General features: G+C 36.5%; 1 protein-coding gene across 10 annotated transcripts in view; it reads left to right on the forward strand.

Moving 5' to 3' along the window:
- The window catches only part of MECOM (MDS1 and EVI1 complex locus), a 519,304-nt gene that overhangs the window by 461,889 nt on the left and 41,987 nt on the right, over positions 1 to 15,428 (forward strand). For all 10 annotated transcript variants that reach the window (XM_016215706.2, XM_016215705.2, XM_016215707.2 and 7 more), the window contains 2 exons: positions 320 to 454; positions 12,326 to 12,428. In XM_016215706.2, the coding sequence (XP_016071192.2) occupies positions 320 to 454; positions 12,326 to 12,428 (238 nt within the window). The remainder of the gene's footprint in view (positions 1 to 319; positions 455 to 12,325; positions 12,429 to 15,428) is intronic.

The following is a 15,428-nucleotide window of genomic DNA, read 5'->3' on the forward strand; positions in this document are numbered from 1 at the left end:
ACACTGTTCAATGTTATTTTTTGTAAAAATCACATTGGGTAAAATTAAGTCAATAGCACTCATTATGCATAACAAGGAAACAAGTATTTTTTAAAACCAATGAATGTTTTTGTAATAATTCACAATTGCTTTGTTCCTTTAAAAAACAGTACTTTGTCACTTTTAAGATAACATTTCTCCTCTATTAATATTGATGCTGACTTTTTTCTTTTGAAGATTCAGAGGGGGAATATACATGAATAAAACGTTTTCAGGCAGTTAACCATTCTAATGAATGAAGCAACGTAGAAATTGATTGTTCTCATCTTCTTCCTTCTAGATCTTAGATGAGTTTTGCAATGTGAAGTTCTGCATAGATGCTAGTGAACCAGATGTAGGAAGCTGGCTCAAGTACATCAGGTTCGCTGGCTGTTATGATCAGCACAACCTCGTTGCATGCCAGATAAATGATCAGGTATGTTGTAAAGATTTTCTTGTCTTTCTTTGAGAACACTAAAGTATCAGTGAAGCCTGAAGAATAAAAATAACAGTGAGCTGCAGTAGACCCTTGTGGCCTGTTTGTTGATATGGTGAAAGGTAATGCACAAATATAAGTAAGATGCAGAATAAAGTCATTTTCAGGACTATTTTCTTTCACTACTTTTTGGGGATAGTTAATTCACTTTGTACCAGTAAACTTCATAAATGCTCTCGTTTTCTGAGTGTGATTGAATGATTTGAAAACTGAGTACTAATTGCTGCTAGCTGTTCTTTACCTTTTATTTTTTACCATCATAACAGGGAGACATTCATAGAAAGTATTGAGCTAATCAAGAACACTGTGAATTGATGCAGGAATTGGAAGTGATATACTTGAAATATTATATAGATTTTATTAGAAATAGTAGGTAGATATATCTGTGTGATCTGTATATGACATTATCTGATTATGCATTTTATATTGATTTGCCCAATTATAAATGAGATGTACTTTTAGTTTAATCAAAACACTCTTTTTTTTTTGTATATGTGAAAAGTTAAAAAATATCACTGCTGGAAATTGCTTTATGGAGGCCTATGCAATGAGCTTAACTTTAATAATAATAACTATGAAATAAGATCATGAAAATATCATGAAACATATTTTGCACTCAATAAAGTTAGGGTTATGAAATCTTGTAACTGAGTATGACATTACCTAAAACAACAAAAAGTTCAGCCTGTTAATTTTTGTTTTATAAACATCGTTGAGTTAGAATTTAATTATGTTATCATTATTTATAACTTTTAACCCAATGGTTACCTAAATCAAATTTTGTTTCAAAGACCATATTAAAATGGTTGCTTGGCAAATCTACTATGAAAATCACCACCAAGAAAAAGAAAAGTTTAAATTAGATGTTTTCAATTGAAAGCTGTTAAGTAATGCTAGCGTCATATGGTCTAAGACTCTATTTCAATCATCATTATGAGATTATTCTTTGGCATTTTACCAGCTATCAGATAATTTTTACTGAGTAAACTGTATAAGAGGTAATAAATTGTAAAATTAGGTTTAAATGGGAATCGTTTTAAAATCTTCAACATATATCAAAAATACTAAACCAATCAATTGTTTTTTTCCCTTTGCCGTAAGAAAACAAGAGGCATTATTGACAAAGGAAAACATTATTAAATTAGCTATTGATTGTGAGCAGAAAATATCTCAAGTCCGTCATATGAGTTACTGTCACCATCAACAACAAACATTTTTTGAACACCCACTATTTGTAGATGTGGGAAATACATAGGTGGTGTAAATGAGTACATTGTGTTATGTCTCCTAAAAAAGGAACTGGAGGAGCTCAAAAGGCAGCTGTAAGATGAAATAATGTAATTATATCATAATAATGATTGCTATCCATATTTACTGACAATAGGAGCTCTTTCCTTAGACACATAAAACTTGCAGAATCAGTGAAAAGGTGGTTGAAGAATCTAACTTGTGGCAATTCATTTTTTCATTTATTATTTGTCTAATGTTTTATAATAAATATACTCTTGTCATTGGGAATTTTGATTGCACGAAAAAGGGAAACTTCTGCTGTTTATAGCTCTGAATTAGATTGCTTTTTAGAATAGGCATTTATAATTTTAACATAGTTACTTTTGAGGTACACATTGTAAAATGCATTGTTTTCCAAAGAAAATATGCTGGTTTCATACTTTAATGAGTAGCATGTTTACTTTTTTTAAAACTGAAGAACCAGGGAAAATGGTTAATCAAGAAAAACATAAAAAGGCCAATATTAAACACATACCTATAATTTCTGTAAGTACTCATTTTAAACTTATGTGTTGTGCTGGCAGATATCTAAGATGGTAACAGAGTGCATATCAGATGACCCAATTGTGAAATTGACATTACATGGTCAAGTAAATTCACCCATAAAAACAAGGGGAAAGTCAGAGGTAAAAGTCAGACTTGTGTGATAGGCATATAGGCATACAGTCACACTTAGCTCAGTTGACAAGACAAAAGAGAGCAGACATCCAAATAGTGCATGCCTATGTTATATACATATTCATCTAATAAGCTTGTATGCGTATTTCTAAAAGCCAATTAAGACGAGCAATTCCAGACAGCTTTGAAATGTGAATATTGGACTAGGTACAATGATAAAAGAGCTGACTAAAGAGATTTTCTAGGTCTATTTTTTTTTTGCTCCCTTTTCCATGAGGAATAGGAGCTGCCAACTGGTGAATAAGCACAACTCATCACATAATGGACACCCCCATTGTATAAGATATTATTTAATATCCAGATATAAAGAGAGACCCTGGATCAGGAGTAGTTATTAAACATGAGCAATATCAACTCACCTGCACAACATGAAAGCAAATGAAGCCCTCTGCAAGAAAGTGTAAAAACCGTTTCTCTTTGCTCTGATTCTTAGAGAGAACTCAAATTCATAACATGAATTTTAATAAGTTGACAGGTATAAACCTTGGACTATAAAAAGGAAGAATTTCAGTGACTTTCAGCTGCAGCCTAACCACTGTAACAATTAGGGTATCTAAAAAAGATGGGAAAGGATGACCCAGAACAAAACAAGACAATGAAGATTAAAGTTTACCCTTGCGTAGATGCAGAGTTTTAAAGATACTAATGTTAATGATCAAGTTTAATCAGTTTGGATGTTTTATAATATTGTGGAGGAGTTCTACAAAAGAGAATGTGCTTGCTAATATGACAATACAGTTTTATAATAGTGGGGCAGTCAAAACATGTACTGGATAAAACCCATATTTGATTAGTTTGGGGGTAAAGAGGGACTTAGAAACAGCATGAATTTTGATTTTTCAAGTGAAGTTGATAAAGGATGTAATCTGTTTTGTATCATAAAAACAAAGGCCATTCAATTAACATCTTTCTAATGCCGCTCTACGAGATTTTAGTAGAGGGGATTTTTTTGAGTTTAAATTTTCCAATAAATTTCTGTGAGTTCTTGTATTTTACTTTTTTTTTTTCAAACCAGAGTTAACTTTGTGGAAGTTGTGTGTTTTTTTCTTGACAATACTGCCTAGAAAGACTCAATTTATTGCTTTTAGAGATCTTTCATTTCATGTTTTCAAAATTACTGCAGTGATGTTTTTAGAGATAGAAATTCTGAAAACATTGGCATAACTGCTGAACCATAATTTCACAGTAGCTTCAGCTTCTGACTGATAGCCTTATTCCCCCTGAAAATATTGTATTAACTATAGTAATTTATCTTTGTAACAGAGGCCACACCAAAGGTGCTAGTAAATTAAGACCATAATCACATGCGAGTCATAAAATAGTAGATGCATTAAAAACACTTAAGAATCTTTATCCTTGAAGACATAATGATTTTTTCCCTTATTCCTTAAAGTTTCTGTACAGTGCTACATAGCTATACTGCTTGTCCCACAGTGTCTAGCTGGAAATTTTCACTGAAACAGATAGTGCTTCCATCGTTTTACATTTTAACGATCTGAAATCGTCCCTGCTTGCTTTCAGGAGCAAGAACTGGCACTGAGAGGTAGAGTAGGACAGGAGCAAGAGCAGGGAGTTGGATGACGAAAGCTCTTTCCAGAACAGGTCTTCAAGAGGACCAAATATGCAGAGGAAGCATGAAAACGGCTTATTAATTATTCAGAGGTTTTATTTACTTCTGGAAGCACCCATGTGTTAAAGGTCAAGTAGGCCAAACATCTAGATGATTCACTGAGAGGTTTTTGTTGTTGTTTTTTATTCTGAATATTTTGATGTCCTTTCCTTTGACGTCTTACTTTTACCAACCATTTTAAAGGGTGGATGTAGCACATCTTTAGATTTGGTGTCACCCTGTTCCTGCCTCTCCCTCCATCCTTTGATGAGTTTCCTCCTATCTCCATGCTTTTATACCCTTCACCTATATCAAAGGCAAGACGACCCATAGACCCCCATCCACCTGAAACAATGCCAGTTCTCATTTCTGATTCGTTCATAAGTATTGTGTACTTATGGAATAGCTCTCTAGATACAAGTTTTCCTTTAATACTTCTTCATGAAGCTGTACTGATTGTAATCAGACAGATTACTAAGGCACAATTCATGTAAGTTGACTTTTTTGCACTTGAACAAGACCTGCCTTTCCACTCATGATGATTAGAATGATCTGGGTGTGTGCTTTGGGGTAACATTTTATGTGTGTGTGTGTATTCTGCATCATAGGAAGGAGCATGATTTCATTCAAACTCCTGGCCTGCCCTAACATGGTCTACAAGTGGAATAAAGTTCTCAGAAACCCAAGACATTATTAATCTTGTCATTTACACAAGGTGATAAGTCCTTTCATTTTTAAACGGGCCCTTGACAGCTGGTATTTAGTAAGTAGAATAAGAGAAGTCTGCTTTTCACTCAGAATAAAAAGAAATGTGTCGATAAGAGATTATCTAATGCCTGATGTCTATTTTGAAGAAATAAGATATAGAAGAGCGAGTGCCCCTCAGAGAATACCATGTTGGAATTCACTTAGGAGATTCTGCCAGCTCTCCTGTGGTTAATGAACAGCAGCAAGATTCTAGCGTTTTCAGTTGGAACAGGCATTGTTCTCGTTTGTGCTTTACCTTATAAAGTTTTAACTGCTTCCAGGACGATCATGGCTGAATTGGCACACCCGCTTTCTCTCTCCTTTGGTCCACGTCAGTGGTTTATCAGAGCACTGTGACACTAGAGTTATATTATTATTGCAAGCTTATTATGGGCTCAATTATCAAGCTATTTTCTTTGGCTTTTTACTGAGAAAAAATATGTCTTCTTGCATCATTCAATTAATGCAATTTATGCAAAAAAGAAAAAAAAACTGGAATGGCAGCTATGTAAAAAGCCAAATGTAATTTGTGAACCTCTTTCCACTTTAAAAAAAATGTTTGCGTAGACTGTCAGGTAATTTGTTAATGTGCTCTTCCTTTACAAGGATTTCTGTCCACATTTTCAATGACCTCCTTTGATGTTAAAATTATTATTGGCTTTGGGCATTTTTTTTGCTTTGCTTTTAAGTCAAGTTGCACTTTTATACCAAAGTTATGCTCTGCTGTTTTAAGATGAATGCCAGCTGGCAATACCCAGAGAGACTGGCTTTGTGAACGATGCCCAAGCTGACTTTGGGGGGATGTTGTCTGGTTGATAGGTTACTTCCTTTGCCCAAAGATGAAGCTGTCTCAGACGTGGTTTACCATTTGATATTTACATGATAAAACAAACAGCACTGCCTCCCCCTAACCCCCTCCCGGCCCCCCCCCCCCAATTTTCCTCATGTAATAATGCCTAGGACGCAACGCTGCCATAATAATACACAGACTAAGGATTTTACTAAAATTCTCAGACCACATAAATGGAGAAAGTACCATAAGCTAAAGTATTCTGTGCACATTTTAACTGATTAGTGTTTGCATGGTATACAGCACCTTTCGTTCAGGAGGATCTTGAAGGAAGCATCACGCCCATTCTAGACTTCAGCTGTTTCCAGACTGGAGCCAAAAAGATAGTCCTCAGAATGCATTACAAGCCATCAAGGAAGGAAAGGAAAATATATTGGTCAAGGGCACAAGGAAAACCTCCAGCCTAGTAAAACACCCAAAGAGGATCTTTAGCTTCCTCAGCATGTAATGATGGAACTCTTCCCAAATATTCTGAAACCAACTGGAACAGTCAGTCTTCATAGACTCAGATGAAATGGCACATTAAAGACAGGTGGCTAAGAATATTTCTTGCAGGGTCCGTAGAGAAATCTATAGAGATTATTTAAAGGGACAACTTTCAAGGCTTCCAGGCTGGGTACACTGGAGGCTGCAGGTATAATAAAGGACCTTTATCACTTGCCCTATTAATGCAAACTAAGACCAACAGTCAGTTCTCTCTGTTTTGTTTCATCCAATAAGTTATGCTTGGCTTTCTCTTTGTGTTACTAACAATGTGGGGTGGGGGAACTTCTCTTTGAGTGTTTTTGTCCTGAAAACAACGAGTGGATACATATTTTTCATTTTGGAAGCAGATGTAGCAGATAATACTTGATATTTCTCGGTTTAGACTGTCACCCTAAAGAACTATATAGGATACCATCTCTTTGGAGAAACTAAGGAAGTAAGGATGCTTTGCTTTGGCAAAGCTTGGACATGATAAAGCTTCCATTCTGTTGGGCAAATATCTTTACATTCTGTCATCAATCTGGCTGTCTGCTGAAGACACTTCTTGTTATCTCTTACTAATTAGGCTCAGAATGTATAATAGGGTCTTTCTTCCAGATGCTAAAATGTTGACATCACTTCTGCCCTTCCGATTGGGGTTTCCCACATTGCTAAGAGAGGATCAGGGGTCCAGACTGTGTTTCCTAGAGCCAGCACATGTGCACACATTGTCTCCCTAGACTTGGTGTTACCTTTCTGCAGCACCGAGACTGACAGATGTGTTCATATCAAATGTTGACTTTGTTCATATATGCAAACTGTCCCCTACCTCCCCTCCCACCTGACCTCCAAATGTTAAAGTTGCATTCAGTTTTTCCTAGCCTTTTGACTGGTGATTTGAATGAAGCTATAGAAAATAAAGCATTCAAGCTGAATTTTGGGAGCGGAAAGGGGAAGAAATCAACTGTCATCTTCAAAGCGGCCAGACAACAGTAGTCTGAAAAAGTTGTCTCTCAGTACAAATTTTGCAGGGAGTACATTTCTCTATTATTTCAATTATTACAACTTCCTCAATAGGTTGAAGGTCATTCATAATTCACACTTCTGTCATTTTTAGGCATGCCAAATGCAGTCTATTAAGCATAAATAAAACTTCCAGTGCTTGACCAGGAAAAATAAACAGGGATTCATAACAATGAGGCCTTGTTCATCTTTTAAAAACTAAATGATGTGTTTTCTTTCTTTCTTGTTTTCCTTCTTGGGCACTGAAGTTTTCTCCTGTCTCAGTAGTACAAACATAATACTTTAAATCGATCCAAGCATAGCAAACTAGACAGCAAGGCTGGTCTGACAGATTCTAGATTTTTCTATTTTATAGAATAAACAAGAACCCACATGATTACCATTTATACATACAAATGGTAACATCGTCAATCTGATGGAGGATTAGATTGAACACGGGCCCTGAGAGTATAAAGTAGAATCTGAAAGACTTTTATAGCCGATTAACTTTCTTATCAGAATGCTTGTAAGTGTCTGTACTCTCCTTAGAGGCTATGCTCTTGCACTTAAATAGCAAAAGAAAATGGATATTCAATAAAATGTTTAATTCCAATTTCAACTATATATAATATATAATTATATATAATGTCTCATTATATATAATTACATATAACTTATATGATATATGATCAGAATCAATGATATGCCATTAAACACTCAATTATATTAATATATAAAATATGAGATTGCTAATATTTTATGCGAATTTTTAAATTCCCTCAAAACATGTACTTTGCCACATTTCTATGTCACATATGAAATATCCAAGCCCATATATACTTATATATAACATTGTATGAAAATATACCTTTTGGAAGTCTAAACGTTGCTAAATCAAATCCACATCACCACTGCTTTTTATCCCTAGCTTAGCTTTATGAATATTAACTGAATTGATATTCTTTTAGAATTTGGAACTGGTTTCAAGTTCTGATTAAAATAAATTAAATATAATAATTATATTCAGAGTAACTCCTATATACATGAGCAATTTTATATTTATGCCTTGAACTGTGAATTTTACCAGTGGTAAAAGTGAACAATTTAGGGGATTTCCAGTTTTATTTTCAAATATCTGAATGCCTTAGAAATAAAAGAATACTAAGAAATTTTACTAGTATGCTATTTTAGCAAAATTTAGAATACAAAAGGATCTATTGAAACATTTACTATAAATATTTATTCTTATAAATACAAGTGTCCAGAGGTGCAGATACAATATCCATACGTTAAAATAGAAATATAACTTTCTGGAAAAATAAAAAGAGTCTAACAAGATACTGGGAAAATTCATTTTTTTCTGTGGTAAAATGAAATGATCACCTCAACTTTCAAAAGTTTCAAATGCATGGAGAAATGAGCCCTGTTTATAACCTGTTGTGTTTCTGGAACTTGGTATTAGCTACCAAGAAGAAAACTCAAGAGGAGTCAAAATACGTTATCGTGTTTAAAAATATTTAAAATATTTTATCATGCCTTTTAAAAAGTGGAATTCCTGTATAATCCTATTATCTTACTATAAGGCCCCACTCCTCTTATCTTTCACCTTATATTGGGAGGGATTGAGATATTTATTTTAATAGGGCATTATGAGAGTGACACAGCAAAATAATACATCAACAACTTGTTTGTAACAATTCAGACTTGCTCTAAGTGTTTGAGACTTTTGAGCCTCTCTTTATATACTTGAGCTGAATTCATCACAAAATCCCAAATCCAGGACAGTTTTATTTTGGATCCAGATAACTTTTTCCATAAAACCCCCTGATGGGCGAGGAGACCTGTTAACTCTTTTATGGAATTTAACAGAGTAATTGATTTTCTTCCAATTTTCTCCAACATAAAAACCAAAGAGTTTATATTAGTAGTGTCTCTGTTTCTGGGTTGTAACTCAGATGACACATAATTCATAGGACTGCAATATAGCTGAGATTTTGAGACTGCAATGATTTTAAAGATATGATTTTATTTTTATAAGCATGGTCAAGCACACTTAATATACAAACTTGCAGGAAAAGCTACATAAATCACTTCTGTTCTTTATTATATTTTTATTTGCCGAAACACCTATTTTATAACATAAAAGCATAGATGTGATATCTTATTTTCTGGATGGCTTGATTTCTCCAAGATTACATTCCATCATTCCCTCACATAATTGTTTTGAGGCAGCAAATTATCATTTTGTTTTCTTTAAACTACACCCCTCCTCAAATGCCTGCTGGTGTATTATTATTGCTAGAACATAAACTATATGTAGACTTCGCTGATTCAAGTATTCAGATGATATGTTTGGGCCATTGAAATTATAGGAGGAAAAACATAATTTTACTTAAGTCTCTCTAAGATCCTAAGAGATGAGATATAATGAAGATTTCAAGTGGTAGCAACACCTTGAAAAAACCCAAAACACTAGATCTGTAAGGGTGTGGTCGATGGGACTTCGAGGCACATTCTTACTGCTATATGAGGAAGCATGCCCAGAATCTGCCCTCATTACGTCTGGAGCTTGCCAGTTCTTTTCAAACCTCAGTTTCATGAGCACCATAAAAATTCACTTAAAATTGAAAAGAACACCCTGAAGTTAAAACCCACTCTGCTTTGCCTTGCCTTTCATGGCCTGGAATGTCACCTTTTACCTCCAGTAAATAAAGCCAACATCAACACTCTTCCGTGTCTTTTATTTTTTTATGTACTCAATATTCTTCACATGACAATCTGGACACTTAAAGGGAAATTACAATAGTGATCTATGTCCCCGCAAAGAGAATTGTCTTTATAATATATAGTTATAATGTATCCATCATTTTCTTTTGTTTCTTGGACTGTTCACATTGGATGGAGTAAATCTAAAATGGAATTAAAAGAGACATGATTAATAGTGGACTACAAAGAAATAATGATATCATAATAGTTTCTTAAAATGACCCGGCGAGTGTGTCGAAGCAGCATTCCCCAGCAGAGACAACTGCTCTGCTTTACGGTCTTGCAGGGTATTGTCTCTTTAACCTCACTATTTCCGAGAAGCCACTGAAAAGTTCTAATATGTCACAATTCAAATGTCAACATGTTGTTGGAAAGGAAGCTAATAAGTTAAACCTTTGAGAGATGCCAAAAAAAGAGGTGATTCAAACTGTTGAGAGAAGTCCATTGTTTTCTAAGGGGAAATAGAACTCCAGAATGAAACAGGGTACTTATAAGCATTTAACTGGAAGGTTTGAAGAAAAAAAGTAAATGCACACTATTTTTTTTAATCTGGTAACTTTTTGAGCAGAACTATTCTCAGTGTACTTCCAAAGAAAGGAAATTAGGAAGGTTAATTAAGTTTAATAAGATATAAACTGTAAATTCCCTGGTTTTTGTAGAAAGAGCAAGGTAATTCTCCTAAAATAGTCCGGATTCTATCTATGGATAGATATAAAGTATGTTAGGTTATATTATAACATATTATACAACATTTTGTGTTTGACATTATTGTCTATAAATCACCTTCACATGGTTAAATTACTTTTGAATGAAAAAAAGATTTTATTTCAACAGGAAAGAAACTAAGTAGAAAATACTCCTCATTGAGTTATTTTTTTGAATTTAAGACAATTTTGTGCTCTGGTCTTTTTATAGAAAAAATAAACAATTGGACTTTAGAGCCACCTACTGGAATAAAGAGGCACGTACTTATGTTTAATGTCCTCTGCTTCTCAAAAGATAAACAAATACAACTACAGTGATGCACATTTCTGTTGATCTTATAAGACGTTAATTTACTCTTCTCAGTTTGAAATATCAAATGATCCCGCAAGAAACCATAGTTAGAGCAATGTCTTCTAAAAATAATCCTCCCCATTTCTTAGTAGAGTGCACCAATTTGTGTTGTGATTTTTATCCCCCATTGGATTGAGAATGAGCAGAATTCACCCCTTATTTTGTTATCATTGTTGCTTTTGGGGTGTGTGTGTGTGTGTGTGTGTGTGTGTGAATGTTATTGGTTTTATTTTTACCAGTTAATTGTATAGCTTCATTCTTTCTTCTATGACCTCTACCAGGGTGCAAAACTGTTGTTTAATAAATAATCTTAGAATAAAATTAAAAGCTGAAAATTTTGAAGGTAAAATGAATAAGCACCTTAAATATTTTCATGATTAAATATTTTTCCACTGAGATCTAACTGATATGTAACCTTATATTAGATTCAGCTGTGCAACATAATGATTCCATGTTTGTATATATTGCAAATTAAATGCTTTTATAAATGAAAAAAACCCCTGAAGTCTGGACAAGTAAATTGTTCAGTGACTTGCCTAAGGTCACAGAGCTGGTTAGGGGAAAGGTGGGCAGCACTTAGAAATTATAGATCGGGGTTCTTTTCACACTCGCCCCACTGCATTTTAGTCAGTCATTAACGGGTTTATTAAATCCTTCCTCTCCTCAGCATTTTGCTAGAAAGTAAGGACATAAGCCCCAGTAAGCGAATCAATTGAAGGCCTAGTGCCTGCTTTCAAAGAGTGGGATCAGGAGCAAGGGCAGGAGGGCAGGTCCTGATTGGTGAGAGGGGGATTAGGTTTCGAAAAACAAAATACTCTCCTTTGACTATGTTCTCTGCAGATCTTGCTGTCGTAATTCTTTATGTCATGTCCTTCCAAACTGTTACCTTAAAGGTACCTTGCTGAGAAGATGCTACTTTTGAGAGAGAACATGCTCAAGGGAGGTGATTGTGTCCCTTGCCGCCCTTAGCTGGACCACGGCTGGGTCATGCGGGACGCTTTTAACTCTGAGTGTGTGTGTGGTTCACTAGAGTGAGGAATTCAGAGACGGGAAAGTTCTTTGTTAAACGTTATACAGGGTCTATGTGACATCAAGCCTTGCATTAAGAAAATTTGATTTGTGAAGTAGGATTTGGAAAAGATTAGTGGATCGGCATGGGAGCCACAGCTTTCCATTTATCATCCGAGGCCTAATTTTCAGTCTATAACATGGGAAGTCACACGTCTTTTGAAAAAAATAAAACAAATAAAAGGCATATTTTTGTTAAGATATGAGAAAGTGTATGTCTTGCCTTTTCTTAGTATTCACTTCTCCTTCTTCCCCCGGCCGCCTTTCTGGTCCTGTGAAGATATTTTACAGAGTAGTCGCGGACATTGCACCGGGAGAGGAGCTCCTGCTGTTCATGAAGAGCGAAGACTATCCCCATGAAACTATGGCGCCCGACATCCACGGTGAGTGGAGCGCACCCGCGCGCGTGGCCCTCGCTGGGGCACCACGGAGCTTCCAGAAGGGCCCATCGTGCTCGGTGTTTGTTAGATTCCTGGTTTTCTCGGTGGCACTTTTAACATATCCCTTCCCTCGGAGTGGCTGTTTTCTTGGGTTGACATCTGGCTAGTATTACTGTGAAGCTAAAGTAAGCAGAGGTCTTTCCTGAAATGGAGGCCAAGGGGAATTTTGAATATTTAGACATCACACAGTTCAACCTTTTGTCAATGCCTCAGACTCTGGTGAGAGTCCTGTCACTGTGCAGAAGTCATCCCAGAGAGCTTGGTTCTGAGCTTTGTACATCTAGTGCGTGTTTCTGCCATCCGAGGTTCTAGCACTGCTTCTCCTTGGGCCAAATACTAGCCAGCATGGTCGAAGGGGACAGGGTTGGGAGGGCGGGGACTGGGAGAAAAGTACAGACGAGCAAATTTTAGAGCAAGAGGAATTTTTATTTGCCAGAGACCTATTCTCAACCAAAGGAAGGGGGTATAAAAAAGAATAGTGACCAGCGATGCATGTTTAGAGAAGATTAGGAAAAAATTCTTGTATTGATTTGCATCACTGGGATGATAATTTAATTATTTGTTCTCTCTTTGCTATTTCCCTCTCCGAGTATAATGTGATTTGGTTCAACCTCACCTGGTGGTGTCTTTAGAGTGTCTTTTGCTGTTGGAAGGGCCCCTGGGAAGGGGGTTAGGCCGTCCCAGTGTCGCTGAGAGGTGGAGATTGCGCCACCTCCCATCCCTCTGGCATTCCTAACGGGAGAGCCTCGGCCTCCGCTTCTGTGGCTCCTTGGAAGGAAGCCCCCACTCTGCTGGCTCTTTACTTCAACCTCTTTCCTTTGGCTACGCTGCATTCCACCTCTTTGTGAATTATACCAGCTATATTTTGGGGAGCCTTTCAGAAATTGTTTTCTTCTTAGAAACTCTGGCAAGCAAACGGATTTAAGAAACCCTGTGTTGTCGGGGAGCCTCGTAGAGTCTGAACGTGAATGGGAGGTCTGCCCCAAAAGGGCCCTGTGGCAGCCGGGAGCGCTAAGATGATAAAAAATGTAATCTGGGCTTTGCCTGGTACAAGACATCTTTCATTAATGAATGTTAGATCTAAAAAAGGTTTTCAAACAATTATTTTTGGAAATTTAGATGATTAGTTTACTATTCTAAAAAGCCTAAACAGAAGTGACTGTTCTTCATTCGGGGCTGCCATTCACACATTACCTTCCTTCACAATACCTTTGAACCTTTCGTTTTCACTGTGTCATATTCCTATCCATCCATATGCCATATACATTGTATATAATGTTTATGATGTTTAAATGGTGATTTGTACTTTATACTTCTAAGATGTAATGTTTCTTAAGAAAGAGAAAATGAAACACATGCATTTTGCATATACTATATGCTAGCTATTATATGTTTCCCATTATCTCATTTAATCTTTACACATAGATCCAACCTGTAAGAAATGAATTATTTCCATTATACAGATAGGAAGACTGAGGCTACATTGGTGAAGACCACATGGCTAGAAACTGGTAAAGTCAGCATTCAAACCAAGGCCTTGCTGTCTTTAAAACCTAGGTCTTTTCCATTTATTACGTGGCCTGAAGGTTCTGCTGTGTTCAGAGTGCTGGCTCAGATCTTAAATATGTGAACAGTGTAACAGATGATAAGAAATGTTTCTGTTACCTAGTTAATGTCACTGAGAAACTTGTCTTTAGAGCTGAGGTGATTTATTTTAGAATATCTCCCTCTTCCTTAATTATCTACACCCCAAGTTGACAAACCCTAGTGAATCTACATACTAATTTCTTTACCTTTCTGGCCACCCGTTACTAGTATCATATGTAGATTACAGCAACAGGAGTCCCATTTGACCACTCTGCTGAGCTTCTCAGTTTCGGACTGGTTTTCTAGCTTTCAGTGGCTCTCTCTTCCTTTCCCAGCAGGGACCTAAAAAGCCCCTGGTGACCTGCTACTCCCTCTAACTCCATTTCCCACTCCTCCCTGACATGCACCCTTTAAACCTGTCATGCTTCCCTATAGCTCGGCCTTTCAGGAGGCTGCCACACTCTTTCTTGCCTTCATCATTGGTCCATGTTATTTCTGCCGGATGCAGTGTCCACCTTCATCCCAATTCACCTGTCTGATTCTTGCTTATTACGTTTTCTGAACTTCTGTCTTTCAGTTTAGATGGATTAGACATATTCCTCGGAGCTCCCTTAGGCCCTGTGCATTCACCTGTCATAAAATATATCACACTCCGTCCACATGTATATCCCCTTGAGTTTCTTATGTATTAATTCACTAACAAAATGCCTAGCATTCAGTTGGTGACTAAATTATTCTCTCAAAAACATTCAGTCAGTGAACAACGGGCTATAGGTTCTGACTGTAGGCCTATAAAACAGGGATTATGTGTCCTCCTGTTGCCCTGGGTGTCTTTCAGTATTGTGAGCTATTTTCAAGACTTCTGGGATTGTATCTGTGTGATCTGCGCCTAGTGGTATGGCCTCATGAGTGGACCAAAAGCTATTCACATAGGAAGAATAGAAATAATACTGTCACTCCCTGACACTTTATTACCTTGTTATCGCTAGCCCCCATTACTACTCTTTATTTATCTCACCGGTTTAAAGTGCAAATTCATGCTATGTTTGCCATTTAACAAAGCCATGCCAATTAGCACTGACCCTGGGGTAACATAAATGAGCCCAATAGAGTGCTAAAAACATCCTGTGTCCCATTATAAGTAATGATGAATGTAATGAAGCATTTCAAGTTTGCTGATATTAACCAGGCTTAAGCATGGCTCAGATGGGGACTGTGTCCCAGGCATCCTCTGCATATCACCGCACAGCGAGAAGGGTATGGAACAGGGATGGGTTCAAATCCTCGCACAACCATTTAGCTGTGCAATCCCTGACTAGTTACTGAACTTCCCTGAGTTTCCATACCCTTATCTGA

Source organism: Miniopterus natalensis, chromosome 6 (genome assembly GCF_054644295.1).
Source record: "Miniopterus natalensis isolate mMinNat1 chromosome 6, mMinNat1.hap1, whole genome shotgun sequence".
NCBI lineage: Eukaryota > Metazoa > Chordata > Mammalia > Chiroptera > Miniopteridae > Miniopterus > Miniopterus natalensis.